The 17,500-nt window shown below is 36.7% G+C and overlaps 1 protein-coding gene across 3 annotated transcripts in view; it reads left to right on the forward strand.

Annotated features, from left to right (window-relative positions):
• The window catches only part of LOC144958829 (uncharacterized), a 199,136-nt gene that overhangs the window by 119,655 nt on the left and 61,981 nt on the right, over positions 1 to 17,500 (forward strand). For all 3 annotated transcript variants that reach the window (XM_078891050.1, XM_078891051.1, XM_078891049.1), the window contains one exon: positions 12,644 to 12,770. In XM_078891050.1, coding sequence (XP_078747176.1) covers positions 12,644 to 12,770 — 127 coding nt within the window. The remainder of the gene's footprint in view (positions 1 to 12,643; positions 12,771 to 17,500) is intronic.

Raw genomic sequence — 17,500 nt, forward strand, 5'->3', positions numbered from 1 at the left:
CTGTATTAACCTGACTATTAACGTTCATGGATACACACAGTTTTGTGTGTTGGTCCGTTATACTTCCGGATGGCAATGTTATGAGCTTCTAAGCCAAGCGCATACTATCTATAGATAGAATGCGCTTGGCCAAGGAGTTCACAACATTGCCATCGGGAAGTATAACGGACCAACACACAAACTCTGTGTAACCATGAACTTTTATAGTCTGGTTAATACAGTTTAGTGAGAACAACTCACAAACGCGAATGGCAAAAACAATAACAAAGGCCCGAGTGACGTCATCTGCATACTATATATAGATCCTGCCCATTGATACAAAGACCTTTCCACACAGGACTGGTGTGTGTCAGTGTTGTGGCTTGTTGTTTTAATGAATTGTTTGATTTTGTGAGCTTTTTTCACTCGTACAAACCGTCGAGCCATAAAATAATTCATGTTTACCTTTTTGTTGTGCTCTTAATAGTGTTCATTATATGGTGCACAACTAAAGGAAAGAATATGTATTAAACGCATTCACTTTATCGCCTGACACCTGCATTCAAATTGCATCACAAAGCATGATCACTTCTGTCGACATTCCTCCTGGCTCCTTGTGGTCCAAGTCCAAAAAGCTTCTACTGTACTCCTCTGGCGTTGACATTTCTGGACCACGGTAAAGGTTTTGTCTTCCTAAGCTTCGTCCTCTTTGCTTGCTCCTAGTGATCCAAAGAGCTTCTACTGTACTCCTCTACGTTGACATTTCTGGACCAAGGTAAAGGTTTTGTCTTCCTAAGCTTCGTCCTCTTTGCTTGCTCCTAGTGATCCAAAGAGCTTCTACTGTACTCCTCTACGTTGACATTTCTGGACCAAGGTAAAGGTTTTGTCTTCCTAAGCTTCGTCCTCTTTGCTTGCTCCTTGTGGTCCAAAAAGCTTCTACTGTACTCCTCTGGCGTTGACATTTCTGGACCACGGTAAAGGTTTTGTCTTCCTAAGCTTCGTCCTCTTTGCTTGCTCCTAGTGATCCAAAGAGCTTCTACTGTACTCCTCTACGTTGACATTTCTCTACAAGGAAAAGGTTTTGTCTTCCTAAGCTTCGTCCTCTTTGCTTGCTCCTAGTGATCCAAAGAGCTTCTACTGTACTCCTCTACGTTGACATTTCTGGACCAAGGTAAAGGTTTTGTCTATCTAAGCTTCGTCCTCTTTGCTTGCTCCTAGTGATCCCAAGAGCTTCTACTGTACTCCTCTACGTTAACATTTCTGGACCAAGGTAAAGATTTTGTCTTCCTAAGCTTCGTCCTCTTTGCTTGCTCCTAGTGGTCCAAAGAGCTTCTACTGTACTCCTCTAGCGTTGATATTTCTAGACCAAAGTAAAAGTTGTCTTCTTCAGCTTTGTTCTCTTGGCCCTTAGTGGTGCAAAAAGCTTCTACTGTACTCATCTATCAAGCGTACACATTTCTGGCCAAGAAGAGGTTTTGTCTTCCTGTGCTTTGTCATCTTGACTCCTTGTGGTGCAAAGAGCTTCTATTGTACTCCTTTAGCGCAACCACTTTTGGAGCAATTAAGAGGTTTTGTTTTCCTGTGCTTAGTCATCTTGACTCCTTGTGGTGCAAAGAGCTTCTATTGTACTCCTTTAGCGCAACCACTTTTGGAGCAATTAAGAGGTTTTGTTTTCCTCTGCTTAGTCATCTTGACTCTTTGTGGTGCAAAGTGTGTCTGGTGTATTCCTCTAGCGGACGCAGGTCTGGTCTAAGAAAGAGGTCTCGTCTTCCACGGCTCAGTCCTCTTACTCCTTGTGATGCCTCCAGCTTACGCCGTTCTGGGCCCTGGAAGAGGTTTTGGCATGGCTCCTGGTGTCGCAAAAGATACTCAACCAGTGTACCCGGTTCTAAGCAAAGAAACAATTGGATTCAATAGTCTGGTGTCACGTCGCCCAGCAACGGCGGCCATCGTGGTTCTTAACAAAGAAAATCGGTACTTTTTATTCTTCATGCAGGCTAGAATTTGTCATATGTCTTGTGATCAGAATGTGTAAAAGTCAAAACATGATCAGATGGATACGCTTTTTTGCTCGTCGAAGAAGTATTTCATAAGGGCGTCCGCCACTGTTCCGATAGTTTAGAACCAGTTACCAAGTTACCATGCGTCATTACGAGGGAAGTGACGTTTATGACTGTTGAAGCATATTCTTAGATATGTCCAAGCTTGCATTAGGCTTTCACTCATCTATTGTTTGTCGTTTTCTTTGTGACGTATCCTGGTCTATAATATGGGACTTTTAAAATAAGGGTATTGAGCAAATGCGTTTGTTGCCTTATTTAGTCTTTTGATTCGCGACCGAAATTACAATTACCCAGTCAGTTGTGTGATCTGTGAGACTTATTCATACTGAGAAATCTTCAAGTCCTTTGAAATATTATTGTTTCTTGTCTATGTGAGTTGTCCTTTTTACAATGTTCACTGTGTTGGACACAACTAGCGGACCCAATCAATAGTAAACACATTCCCCCTATTGCAAATAAAGAAGTTATGATATATTCCTCTAATATCTTTACATTTTTTTTCAATGTGCTCCTACGGTAATTATAATTTTGAGTGAATAAGCTGGGTTTGGGTTTTTTTGTTTGAAGGGAAAGAATTCGATTACTATTAATTACTCAACTTCAGTTATTTTCTATCGTCTTCTGTGCTGGTATGGATTAGAAGTACCAAGTTAAATATGCGCCATTTAAACTCTCTCGAGTTCATTTGAATGGAAAATCGAACAACTTGGTTCGATTTTTAATCAAGGTGAACTCGAGATAGTTTTAAACTATATGGAAAAAAATCCCAGACAATCCACAGTGTTCCAAAAGCGATCTTTTAGTTCAGCCCGCTTAACCCCTGCTCTCACAATGCATACTGTCACGCTTCACCGATTTCTGCTATTCAGTCAGAGCCTTTTGTGGCTATTGAAATTATCAACCTTTGTTATGGTTTTTAAACCTGTTTTTAACTATTTTAAAAATGTTATTTATAAATACAAAGTGATTACTTAGAAAAAGGAGAAGATGATCTTTATTCTGATATAATTTTATTAATAATAAGACGTATATAATTTTCACACTAAGCATTAACTTTCAGAGTATTTTTGAAAAAAAATTCACTCAAACATGCATAATAAACTCTTAATTATCTAAAAATTTAAACGACCAAAGTGAAAAAAAATTTCACTAATTAAAAGTCAAAGACTATTTCTAATTACTCACAAAATTTCACATGTGCCGGAAATTTGGTTATTTCACTATTCCGTCTGATATTTGAAGCCTCCCATTCAACATTCGACGTCCTTGAGGATTCAATATGCAATCTCTCTTGTATGACAACTCCAGATTACAGAATATAGTTAGAATGCCATCAAACATACTTTAATGTTATATATTCACTTTCTTTAAAAAGCAGATACCCAGCACTTTATCTGTGTTTACAAAAAATTGAATTCATTTTATTTTAAAAGTCATTGTGAAAACTAGTAGAGTCTATTAATACGTCCAAACCCATTTATAAATTAGATATTAAGTAATTTGCGTATTGAGTAATTTGCGTGTCAATGCATGTGTGTGTTTATATTTGTGTATGTGTGTGTGTTTGTGTTAGAGATGGGGAGTTGCTAGTGTGTGTTGGTATGTGTATGGATCTGTTTAGGTATGAGAAAGAACAAAAAGATTTGTGGTGGAGGATGTAGCTATTGAACGGAGGATAGTTGGAGGGAGAAAGGGATAGAGAGAAAAGAGAAAAAAAGGGGAGGGGAGAGGGGATTGAGAAAGCATCATATAACTCAAAATATACAAATAACAGCTCTATTTCTAGAGGAAGTTTAACAACGTAATATGTCAAATATTTTAAGATGTTTAAGTATTATTTTGTTTGATTCATCAAGTTTTCATTTCTCTCTAACTTTCTTTTTTTGGGGGGCACATGCGACATGATATCAGGAGAAACCTGCAGGAGGTTACTTTTTATTATTGTTTTAATTGAGATGATTCTGTTCTCATTGATTGTGTTCTCTTTTCAATTTTTGAAATTGTTGAATGTAACAATTCACCTCCTTGTTCTCCTAAAAGACCTAGACCAAAAGTATATTTCTTCATAAAAGGTATGCAATGGGTTTCCAATATGTGGTGTTTTGGAAGTACATTTTGAGGAAAGTAATTACGGTATATTGTCATATATTTCTCTATCTTGCTATTAACACTTTCTATTATTGTCTCTGTGACTGGTTTTGTGTGAGAAATTAGTGAATGTATTTCAGAATAAGCTCCATTTATTTCATCAAAACATTTTTTTATAGTTTCAGCTTTATCTCTGATTAATTTATTGTTTGTATACATGTATGTTTTAGAAAAGACATTTTCAGTGAGTTTTTTGTAAACGTCTTGTGTGTAATATCTATGGCAATGATTTCCTATGAAGCTACGACTATGATATACTTGAGGTATGATGGTGTTTGTTTTTAATATATCATCAAGAGAACTGCAGACTGGCCCACATCGTCCTGACAGTTTCTCTTTATTAACTAAGGCTATTTTTTCTTCTGTGACTATGATCTTAGTTTCCCATTCTTTTTTCTCTTGAGGCACATCGGTGAGCAATTCACAGGTCTTGTAAGTTTCTAGAACTGCTAGTAGACTCTTATGCTTTTGCCAATTACTTCCAAACTCCTGAAAAGAGATTTAGATCTTCACTGTCGCCTTTTTCTGTCATGAAGAGAAGTTCATCAACCTTATCTACAGCATCTTCCAATAGTTTGTGGTGTTTAAGGGTAATTCCCAAAAGACAATGCAAATAAGGAGGGCACACTCTGTATAATGGAATATCTATTATAGGACTATTTATAGAATTATGAAATTTTGAGCATTCCTTTTCAACCCCTTTCCATCTCTAAGATAACGACTATTGTCTTGTGTTAGTAAACTCCATGTCCTTAATTTTGATGCCTGTGATCTATTTGGACCTTTTATGTCTTTTTTGTTGATGAAGCACCAGAGACATGGAAATGACCCACAAGCTCCGGAGATTCCATACACTTTTGATAAAAAATCGTAATCACCGAAAAGAAATAATTTGATTTTCTTATTTTTCCAATCAGATCCATCAATTTCAAGAAATTGGTTATTTACTTCCTCAAAAATAGTCTCTAAATTTTCTCTAGAATCATTTATATTTGCCATTGCTATGAGGATAGTATTGAATTTTGAATTCGGATGTTTTCTATTTACAATTGACATACTCAGTTTGAAACTACCTCTACCATGATCTCCACCAACTTTAATCCAAATTTCATCTAAAGGTATAGTTCCTTCATGCCATGTAAGGTCATTTTCACATTTATCAAGATATTTATTGATATAATCTTTTAAGTTTTTAATCCTCACCAAAGGTGTTTCTGTTAACATTCCATGAGCGTCTTTAAAAACCTTATACTTAATATCTAAATCCTCATCCCCTACAATACTATTTGCTTCTCTTCTTTGCTCATGGTGACTTGAAATCCTCACACCAGCTTCTCTCAAATATCCTCTTATTGCTTTCTCTTGGGACCAGGTGAGGCCACATTTCTCCTTCATGGAAAGAACAAAAGAAGGATCAGACAATGACTTTTTAACAGGGATCCCTGCTTTTTCGCAAATGTTGCGCCGTGTTGGAAGTGAATTTTTTTTAAGTTCATGAGCTTGTTGTGTTTGCATGGCTTCTGTTGAACTTCCTGCTACATGTTTTCTAATGTGTCTTAATTCTGTAGATCGTTTTCTCCGTGTTGGGGACTTGACATTTGAAGATTGTATTCTGTTCTTTGTTAGTTTCATGAGGTAGATTGGCTGACCTTTTGTTTTACATTTGATTATGTTAGACTTTTCTACATTTAGCTTTCTCCTTATCAAATTAGTCAATAGTAATTCTTCTTCCTCAGAAAGTGGTTTAGATAAAGGTGGAAGGGACTTTCGGACCTGAGTGAATGAATGTTTAGATCCATGTGAATCAATGAAACTTTCAAAGAGAGTAGGAGAGAACTGATCTGAATGATCAGGTGAATTTGTTGAAGAGTTGTTAGAAATGTCTGTGGGTGTCGATGGAATTTGTAAATCTTCATGATGACCTGCATGTATGTCTGTATCTGCATTTGTGGATGATGACGACGGTGACATAAAGTCTTGTGTATGTGGCTTTTCTCTGATTGGAGTAGATGTTGACAAAGATAAGTTTGTATGAAGACCTATTTGAGTAAGTTCTATTTCATTATGAGGGTTGTCTTTGTTTGGTGATGTAAAAGGAGTGTGCTTTATTGTTTGAGAATTGTCTGTTTTGATTAATTTTTTTATACATCCTGCACCAAGTTTCACATTTGTACAACAAACAGAACACTGGTCACAATGTGTACCCTCTATGTAGGTAGTCCAAATGTCTTCACTAAGTCTCACTTGATTCCTTGAATTTTCGATATATTTTGGTCCTGGTAATGTTTTCATGTCTCTCATTTTCTTTTCACATTTGTAACATACAACTTCGGAATGCTTTTTTTTAAGGTCCGTTTCAATGTCAATGTCAAAGAACAGTTTGATTTCATTTCTGAAGTCTTTACAAAAAATGTTTTTCCTGTTTTTAGCCTTTTCTTTAACAGTAAGTGCACGTTTAGCACATAAACGACACAGTGAATTGAGATTTTTTAAGTGTATCTCAAGAGTATGTTCCATTTTTACCTGATAGGTGAAAACAAAAAAAAATCATAAAAAATAAACTAAGTTTCGCGCACTAACCAAACTTTCACACCAAAAAGACAATAAAATTTTGAAACTTATAAATTATCAACCAAGGAAATCTATCGTTTGGTTAATGAGATATCACTAATTATATTTGAGAAATCACTTTTCAAAATTCTATTATATACATACTTTTTTAACGCAAGTCACAACATAACCAATAAACTTATTTTGATGAAAATTTCACAGTGATGTGTAGCAAAGAAGGAAAAATGATATACAGCTATAAAATATAATGTTATATTCAACTATTGGGGTGAAAAAAATGTTTAAAATTACACAAAAAAACGGAAGATAGGGATTAGTAAGGAATGCACCCAGGATTAAGATTACCCGCCGTGAAATCACTGACTTCACGGTTCAGTGACTCAGACTAAAAGATCGCTGAGAAGCAATTTGGAACACTGTGAATCACAAATTTCAATGTGTCTCTCATGCATGATATTCCTACCCCTGTGCCAACACAAGCTTGTTTGTCCTTGCTCTTCTAAAAAGTGTTTGGATTGAGTCATAATTTGAACAAAAAAAATCCATGTTATTTCTTTCGAATAAATTAAGTTTTTCAGCTCTTCACATATTTAGACTGTTAGAAATACAGTGTTCGTTGTCTCTGAGTAAAAGACATTTCCAAAAATACTTAAATTAAATGATATTTCGTCTTTAAAAAGTCTAATTTTCGTGAAATTCAACACTTGGTAATCTGACGTCACATAGTATTATTGTAAATGTTATATCATTACGCGTTATTTTATGGGGGCTGATAGATTTTTTTTTTTAAAGTGTGATGTTAAACCCTATCACAGTGGACGGTAATTATATTGTTATTTTTTGTCTGCTTATTTGATCTATAGAGAAAGTTAAACTTTTACACGGATCAGAAACGCCAATGGCCTCGAGGACCCTACAATATATTGTTAAATTATTGCGATTGCGTTGGGGATTTTTTTTTTCTTGTTTTTTTTTTTTTTTTTAAATTATTAAAAAAAAATTGTTTTGTTCTTTCTACTTTGTCTGGCACTAAAATATTCACACCTTTTTATAAGTCAGATTTTCATCTCTTTCCAGCAATGTCTATCTATCTCTTCTGTTCACATTGGGAGAGTTGTGAATGTTCACTCCATTCTTGTCACAATAATATTTTTGCCTTACCTATAATAACAATATTGTTATCATTGGAGATCACCGTTCTTTTGAAGTCCCAGATGTCTCGACTAAGTAAATATTACCCAGCCTTGTGCTTTGTGTGTGTGTTTTATGCAGACCTGTCTACCACTGCGAAAAATTCGTAAAAATACGATATTTTTTTTTACTTCAACAGCAGAATTAAATAGACATTTTTGATTCAAAACAATGTGTTAAAAATAAAACTTTACTTTTGCGCCACAAAGAATCTATTCAGGGTTTTGAAGGCATATTCAATAATGCCAAGGGTAAAATATTAAATTGAAAAGTTAATTATATTAACTTAGTGGGCAGGGAAGTACATACTGTGTCTTCTATCCCTCTATATCTGTTTTCTAACTTGCTTTCTCTCTTTGTATTAGAATGAGATTACTTGGTTTTGTCCTGGCCCTTGGCGGATACCCTAGCTGGGAAGAAAACAGTCATTTGTATTGTTAGTTTTGGGAGATGATATTTTTTTCCTTGTAAACGTTATGCACTGTATTATGTTTTCTTTACGTATTATATATGATTTGTGAACATTTGAGTGTATTCCTCATAGTGGGGGGCCTGTGTCTGGATGAGACTTTTAGGTGATCTCAAACTAAGTACTTTGATAGTGTGCTCTTGGAATCTACATGTTTCCATCTTACCTTTTCTTGGGTGCTTTAATTATAATTCTAAATCTTTTCACTATCCCATTTTCTTCCTTTCTACTGGCGCTTATATGACCTCAATGTGTTGCAAGCGCCGTAAAACCCTGAAAAACATAAAAACAAACAATTATAGTAACTTCTATTTCTTCCCTCTGAAAACTAGTTTCAATTACCAGTATTCTATAATAATATTTTTCGATTTTACATTGACGTATTGTATTGATACATTTTACCTTACATTCAAAGTTGTGCAAAACTTGTCTGTGAATTATACAATGGAAGCTATATTATGAGATTCTGTAATTATCAACTCTTATATAAGGCATTTAAAGGATAATTCATTTATTGGGATAATAGCTCAGTTGGTAGAGCACTCGCTTCACACCAAAGGGACCGAGATCGATCCCGAGTGCAGCCGAAGATTTTTTTTCTTTTTGATCCACCTGTCCACACAACAGTGAATGGGCAGCTGGGTCTGTAAGATTCGGCGAAAAGTACTTTGCAATAGACTATCGTCCTATGAAAAGGATAGCAAGCAATTGCTATTATTGTCCGTTTCACGCTATAGAAACCGGGATAAACTCCGGCTCCATGGGTCTTATGGCTCTGAATGACTACTTTTTTATATTAAGTCTTAAGTAAGATAAGATAAGAAACTACGAATTTTTGTAACATATCAAGTTGGCAGATCTGGTTTTGTGTGATCGACTTATTCAGGCACAAGCAATTGGGAGAAAGAAGCCATGATATATTATGGGTGGAAGTTTTTCATACAATGTCAACAGGATACGCTTGAATGGCAATGCTAATCTGAGCGTAGACGTTGGTTTTTTGGGTGTGTTTTTTGTTGTTGTTGTTGCTTGATCGGAGTCCCCGAATTGATGTACGAATCCCCCCCCCCCCTTTTTTTTTTAAAAAAAAGTCTGTTTTTCAGCTGTTATTGTTTATGTTGTTGTTTGTTTTGTTTTGTTGATGTGCCGTTTTATAATCTCTCCCCCCTACTATAGAAGGAACGAAATAATTTACGTTACTCAGCTCTTTGATATTGTTTTTTTTTTTTGGACAGCCATTTTAATTAATAGTTCTCAATCAAACTATCGACGTTCAAGACTACACGTAGTTTTGAGTGTGCTGGCGGATGTCATGATTATTTCGCCTTAACGCATAGCATCAATGTCGTCGATCTTAGCTTCCTCTTATAGTATGTTATGATGGTTTTATTTTGCCATTACTGTCCGTTTTATCTACCATGTGTTCCTTAATCCAACACGGCCGATGTTATAATAATAATATTACAACCAAAAACTGCAACAGGACCCCCTGGGAAAACAACGAATGCAAAGAGAAGACGACTTGAAGACGGATCATGTACTATAGTAAAACTTGAATACAGAGGGAATTACAGGACTAGTAGTAATCGAATCTCGCCAGTGCCTATTTTATGTAGGTACACGATATATTATAAGTGGTTAGAAGTTGAATTGAAAGGCTATGTTTCGAATATTATACTGGCTGCCTCTATTCTCATCCCCCCCCCCCCCCCCCCCCCCCCCCCCGGCCGATTGGATTACCGAAAAAAAACGTCGCCGGCTTTTTGCGATTTGGATTTGATTGGGTTTTTTTTTTTAATTGTGCAACTTGTGACAAGAAACTTAACAAATTACTGCATTACAACCTTTGGATTAAACATACAACAATTGTGGACTACTATGAAGACTAACATCCTAGACTAGGGGGATGAGAATAGTCACTTCGTATTATAATAGTAAGTCAACCCATATAAGATTATTATATGCGATCGTGCTCGGCTTCCTTTTCTTTTGTTTTAAATTATATTTTTGTTTGTTTTGTTCTTTGATTGTTGTGTGCGCGTGTGTGTGTGTGTGTGTGTTTGTGCGTGCGTGCGTGTGTGTGTATGTGTGTGTGTGTGTTTGTATGTTATGTCCCTTGCAATACTTTAAAATTTATTTCCGTCATTTTTTCTCTTCACAACTCAACCCAAAATGTCATACTTTGGAGGAATCAGGGCATTTGACCCTCTCCTTACCAACTATAGGAAAATTGTCACATTCGTTACGATACAACCAACATTTTTCTTAGTCAAATTTCTTTTGTACATCATAAGATTTTAAGAAAATGAGCAGTGTGCTGTAGAGTGTGTTTTGCTGAATAAATTATGCATCGCAAAAACGTTACTGCTATTGTGTTTGAGTGATAAAAAATATATTTTTGTGTGTGAAGTTTTTGGGAAAATCCTGAAAATGGCTGGTAAGGAGATAGAGCTAGTTAAACGATGGATTTACCATGGATTTATGTTTAGGAAGACAGCCCGTGCAACCATTGACTATAATATCATGCCACTCAGAACAAAAGGAGTAAGGCATGAAGAGGACGGGGGTCCCAAAACTCAATTGATAACGCGCTACCTCCACACGCAAAGGGACCGAGATCGATCCCGGGTGCAGTTGAGACTTTATTTTTGATTCCCCCTGTCCACACCACCCAGCAGTGATTGGACGGGTCGTGCTTTGCGATAGACTATCGTCCTATCAATAGGATAACCTGCAATTTGTTATTGTCCGTTTCATGCTACCGAAACCGGGATAAACCCCGGCTCAGATATATAGATAGATAGATGGATGGATCAATAGATAGATAGAAAGATAGATAGATGGTCAGATAAAGCAATAGGCAGATAGATAGATAGAAAGATAGATGGATAGATAGATAGATAGATAGATAGATAGATAGATAGATAGATAGATAGATAGATAGATAGATAGATGGATCAATAGATAGATAGAAAGATAGATAGATGGTCAGATAAAGCAATAGGCAGATAGATAGATAGAAAGTTAGATGGATGGATGGAAGGAAGGAAGGAAGGAAGGAGAGGAGAGGACAGGACAGGACAGGACAGGACATGTTAAAAGACACGTTTCGTGTGGCCTGCCATTTCCATTTAGTCTAGATTCAGTTCGCTTGACTGACAATCATAACGTACCTCAGTGTCATATTGTGGTTTCTCTGAATACTGTTCTGATGTCTTAAAGAGTATGAGATTTTCATGCTTTTCTTTCCCCTGTAGAGATTTTTCATCCTATTCCCCTTCCTCACATCGACTCCAAATTCCACACATCGGTGTGGATGGTATGAAGTTGACGTCACTCGGGTCTTTGTTATTGTTTTTTTGCCATCCGCGTTTATGAGTAATTCTTACTAAACTGTATTAACCAGACTAGAAACGATCGTGGTTACACACAGTTTTGTGTGTTGGCCAATTATGGACATTTTGCGCTTGACTAAGAAGCTCACAACATTGCCATCCGGAAGTACGAGAACGGACCAACACACAAAATTCTAGAGTAACCATGAACTTTTATAGCCTGGATAATACAGTTTAGTGAGAATTAATCATAAACACGGATGGCAAAAAACAATAACAAAGACCCGAGTGACGTCAACTTCATTCTATCTATACTTCCGGATGGCAATGTTGTGAAATTCTTACTGCACACTATCTGTATTAAAGCTTAAAATTGACCATATGTTGTAGGAAGACGTTTAACATCTTTTCCCAGAAAGAACAAGGATGACATGTTAAAAGTCATAGTCATATCCATACGGTGATCTACCATTTACTCCAGATTTAGTTCGCTTGACTTGAATGACAATGGTGATCACTATACCATGGCCTCACTGTCACATTGTGGGTTCTTGAAACATTACTTGGGCGTCTACCGTGATTTTGACGTTTTTCTTTCTCTTGCAGTTACAAATACTTCTCTTTTTTTTCCCCTCTTCACCTCAACTCAAAATGCCATACGGTTAGAGATCGGTATTTAAAGGCTGTATTTGAATTTACTTTAACCCGACTAAACACGGCTTCGAGGACATATCGGAATATATCCATAGACCGACATGAACGTTTTTGCAGGTATGATAACCCAATACCTTATGGGCTCATTTTAAAAATAATTATGCCCTTTCCGCCAAAACATAAGATATTTGTTTATTTATTCATATATATTTATTAATTTGTGTATTTATCAGATTGAGTCTGTCGGAGAAAGTCAAACTTTTTTCACAACCCAAAGAGGCTGAGAAGGTCGTGACAAAACCGGAAGCTCCAGTGGTCAGGAGGCGGCACCGAAAACAAGCCTCGAGATTCAATACTCAGGTACGTCTCTAGACTGTGCTTTCATTTTTAACCATAACCCTTTTTTTCTCTCTTTATTTATTAATATTTTTTTTCATTTCACATCACTGTAGTATTGAACTTTGATTTGGTTTTGTCGTCTTGTTTGTTCGTTTGTTTTGTTTTTTGTTTTTTTTTTAATTTTTGTTTGTTTTTTATTTTGTTTGTTGTTTTGTTTTTGTTTTGTTTTTTGTTTTTTTGTTTGTTTTTTTTTTTTTTTTTTTTTGTTTGTTTTGTTTTGTTTTGTTTTGTTTGGAGGGGGGGGGGAGGGGTATTTCACCTCCTTTTCTTTTTTGTTGCTTTAATTTGTTTTGGGATTTTTGTGTTTTGATTTCATTGGGGGCGAGGGGAGGGGGTAGTGTCTGTTTTGTTTTGTATGTATGTTTGTTTTGTTGTTCTTTTTATTTTTTTTTTTGCGGGGGTGGTGGTGTTGTTGTACTTTGTTGTTTTTCTTCTCTTTTTTTTTTATTTTTATGTTTTTTACTAGATACTTTTCATGAACGAAAACTCTTATTGCTTTTGCTTTGTTCCCTGCTCCCACTATCATACCTTATTTTTCTTATTCCGAAATAATGTTTTACCAGAGACGATTTATAAGTTACTGTTCATCCTCTCCCCCCCCCCCCCCCCCCCCGCGGCCTAAAGAAGTCCCAGTGACTGTCATAAAGGCAAAGCTAAGATTAAATCATTCACAGAATACAAGACATGGAAGTTAATCCTTCAGTAGCGATGTGTGCGTGTGTCTGTGTGTGTGTGTGTTGGGGGGGGGGGGGGGGTGTCACTGTCACCTTAAGATGTCAATAGATAGAATGCGCTTGGCCAAGGAGTTCACAACATTGCCATCCGGAAGTATAACGGACCAACACACAAACTCTGTGTAACCATGAACTTTTATAGTCTGGTTAATACATTAGAATACAACACAACGCGAATGCAAAAACCTAACAAAGCGATGCTATCTGCCTATTTCGTATCCATGTGTATCGGATTGGAACCAGAGCTGAAAGGATATAAACTGTCAATTAAATAAAGATTAAGTTTTGCCACTTATTAACGTTACCAAGTCTCTTGAACAACAAATTGTTCCAAATATTCACGTACAAGTCACTAGCATCAACATCAAGTGTAACCCTACTTCTATAAAATAGTCTTGGTTTGTACTATAAATGGAAATATTAATGTTAGTATGATACACAAATGACGATTTTTCATATGTTAACATGTAAAGTATTCTGTCATGCTAAATATAGGTAACAAACATAATACACTTATTAACAAAACGTTTTATATGTCAAGCACGGACATCAAAAAGATGGTTATGCACTAAAATAGAATGTATTTGGTTTATATGATATTCATTGAACACTGTCTGATTTTTCTTTGCCTGAAGTTTCCTCTAAAATGCCATCAAACGTTTATGCACACACACTGGTTAATGCAAGAAACTTAATGATACCCATACCCTTGTCATTCCTCCCCTTTGCCCCTTCTCTCTCTCCACGTCTTCTCCTCCTCCCTTCTCTCATCCTCCTCCTTCTCCTTCCCCCCTCCCCTCCTCATCCTCCTCCTCTACTCCTCCCTCCTCCCCACCTCCTCCTTTCCTCCTCCTCCTCCTCCTCCTCCTCCTCCTCCTCCTCTCCTCCTCCTCCTCCTCCTCCTCCTCCTCCTCCTCCTCCTCCTCCTCCTCCTCCTCCTTCTCTCTCTCTCTCCTCCTCCCCCTCTCTCCTCTCCTTCTCTCTCTCTCTCTCTTCTTCTTCTCTTCCTTCCTTCTCTTCTCTCTTCTTCTTCTTCTTCTTCTTCTTCTTCTTCTTTCTTCTTCTTCTTCTTCTCTTCTTCTTTCTTCTTTTCTTCTTCTTCTTCTTCTTCTTCTTCTTCTTCTTCTTCTTCTTCTTCTTCTCTTCTTCTTCTTCTTCTTCTTCTTCTCTCTCCCCCCCCCCCCCCTACCTCCACCACCGACACATTCTCCTTCGCCCCATTCAAAACTAATTTGTGAGGAAAACACTTAAAAATATGAAGTACAGAACGACGAAAGGTCAACTGGCGTTTGCTGGTCGAGTACTGTCCCTACCTCTGATCCCTGGTCTGGTATATCCAGTTTTGTTTTGTTTTTGAGTGGACCTGCGTGGCATTGACTGGGTTTGCCACTTACCTCGTTAACGAATTGTCAGGATTTGAACTTTCAAATGCTAGTCATGTGGCGGGTTTAACTCTGATCTTTGGCTACAATGGGCATGATCTATATTAACTTTCCATGTGCTCGAGGTCATTGGTCACATTGCAAAATGTGCTCAAAGTGACCTACATAGCGAAAAGTGTTCACATATTTTGAACTATCTAACATTACGATTGGTCATTATGTTCAGCTTGACACATGGGTATCATGTTTACAACTTTCATAAACAAAGCAGCGTGTTTAGATTTGTTCAGAAATGTCCAATCGTTGGACAGCAAGAAATCATGTGATTGATGACTCGATTGGACGAAAACATGAATATAGATCGCTCCCATTACGTGGATCAACTTAGGGTGAGGAGGAGGAGAAGGAGAAGGAGGAGGAGGAGGAGGAGAAGGAGGAGAAGGAGAAGGAGGAGGAAGAAGGGAAGGGACTGTGTGTATTCAGTGTAATAAACAAAAATAAATATAACAGCTTCCAAAAAAGCTGAGAAATATTGCTCTTCCGTCTATCTGGTTTTTAAGTAATGTATTTGTTTTCATTGTTTATTTGTTTTTTGTTTTTTGTTTTTTGTTTTTTGATTTATTTTTTTGTTGTTGTTGTTTTTTTTTTGTTGGCTGAAGAAGGGTTTTGAGCCCGAAACGTTCCGTGTTTGGTATTTTGTTATAAATAAGCTGTTATTTTCGTTTTTATTTAATACTTTTTACAGCTTCTCGCAGCAGCCTAGTATCACTTAAATTCCGCGTAATGAGGGTGATCTCGGTTTAAGCGTAGCCTTCGTAAACTCATAGCTTGACGCTTCCCAAAAAGGAACGTCACAATCCAAAAAAGTGAATAGAGCAGGCAATTATGTTGATAATAACAGGAAATGAAGTGAGTAGAAAAGGGCCAGAAGACAATTACTAGAGAATAAAAACTTTTTTCGCGGCGATGGGGGCTCGCAATCCACGTCTTTACTGATACGACAACTCCTCAATATACAGTCGACGCTATCCACGACTGGTTCAGGCCCCCATCGCCGCGAAAAAAGTTTTTTTCTCTATTGTCGTCTGGTGTTTTTCTACCCATTTCATTTCCTGTTAACGTCTCAATAATATGGGGCAACGATCACAATTAAGAAGGTGATTGTGAGTTTTATTCAATAATTCAACTAATGGGATCATTTCTGTCGTAATGTTGAAAATTGAAAAAAATACATAGAAAATATTTTGGCCAGAAACGTGTCCTACAATACATATCGATCGATTGAAAGTGCGGCTATGCGGTATATTATATTGGGAGGAGAGTGGGGGGGGGGGGGGGGGGGGTGATAGTGGTCATATTGACATGTCGTAGTTACCTCAGTTGCAAGGGAGTGACCAGTTGTGCTTACCTGAATGGTACATATTAATCATGTGATTTGTCATATTTTCTGTCATCTATTTTTAGAATGACAACAAAGACAATTTTTGTTATAGGGTGTGTATTGCGATCAACCAAGTATTTCTGGAGAATAGAAAAAGATATATATATATATATATATATATATATATATATATATATATATATATATTATATATATATAATCTTTTAGCTCTGGAAAAACCTAACGGACTGCATTCATATAGTATGTATATAGGTATATGTGTGCGCTTGTATAAATATGCGTGTGCGCTTGTACACAAATGTTTATAATGATGTTTTACAATCTTGTGCGCCTTGAGCTGTTTTGTCAACGGGATTGGGCGCTATTATACAAATAAACAGTAAATAAACGGGTAGCCCTATTCGTCCTTAAGGTCGAATAGCTTCAACCGTGGTTGCCGTACGTACGGACAAATCGTGTTGCTTGCACTATTCGTCCTTCACACTAAAGCTGGGCAATATTCCGTTTTTGCTTTTACTGAGCTGGATTCGAATCCACGTAATTACATGATATATCCGTATCGTCTTAAATGTTTCACAAACCCCACCTCCTCTGTTTGTGAGTCAAATAATCAGTTATGTGTGTTTTTTTTTTTAGGTGTGTGTGTGTGTGTGTGTGTGTGTGTGTGTGTGTGTGTTAATTTCGTGGGGTTTTTTTGTTTGTTTTTTTCTTCTGGGATATGATTTTTATTCCAGAAAGGTGATTGATTTCTTATAAGGAACAATTGTCGTGTTCTCCTATTGGTAAGTATCCAATTCAAATACCTGCTCGAGAGTTTGGGTTGGCTAGGCACAGAGGAAGATTCGGCAGGTTTTCTTTGTTTTGGTTTCTTTTTTTTTTTGTTTTTTTTTTTTTTTTTTGGAAGGGGGGGGGGTTGTTGTTGTTTTGTTTTGTTTGCTGTTGTTTTTTTTTGTGGGGGGGGGGGGGGGCGGGTTATTGTTCTTTTTTATTTGTTTTCTCTTGTTGGTATTTTCCCTGCTTTTGTTTGATTTGTGTGTGTTTTGTGTGTGTGTGTGTGTCTATTGTGTGTCTACGTGTGTTTTGCCTTTTTTACATTTTTTTTTCAATCTATAATAGTGGGTAAGCACTCAGTAACTATTTGTTTTAAATGACTAGTATTCAATTTGTCAAAAT

Source organism: Berghia stephanieae, chromosome 13 (assembly GCF_034508935.2).
Source record: "Berghia stephanieae isolate SIO BIC M18660-M18661 chromosome 13, UCSD_Bste_1.3, whole genome shotgun sequence".
In the NCBI taxonomy this organism is placed as follows: Eukaryota; Metazoa; Mollusca; class Gastropoda; order Nudibranchia; family Aeolidiidae; genus Berghia; species Berghia stephanieae.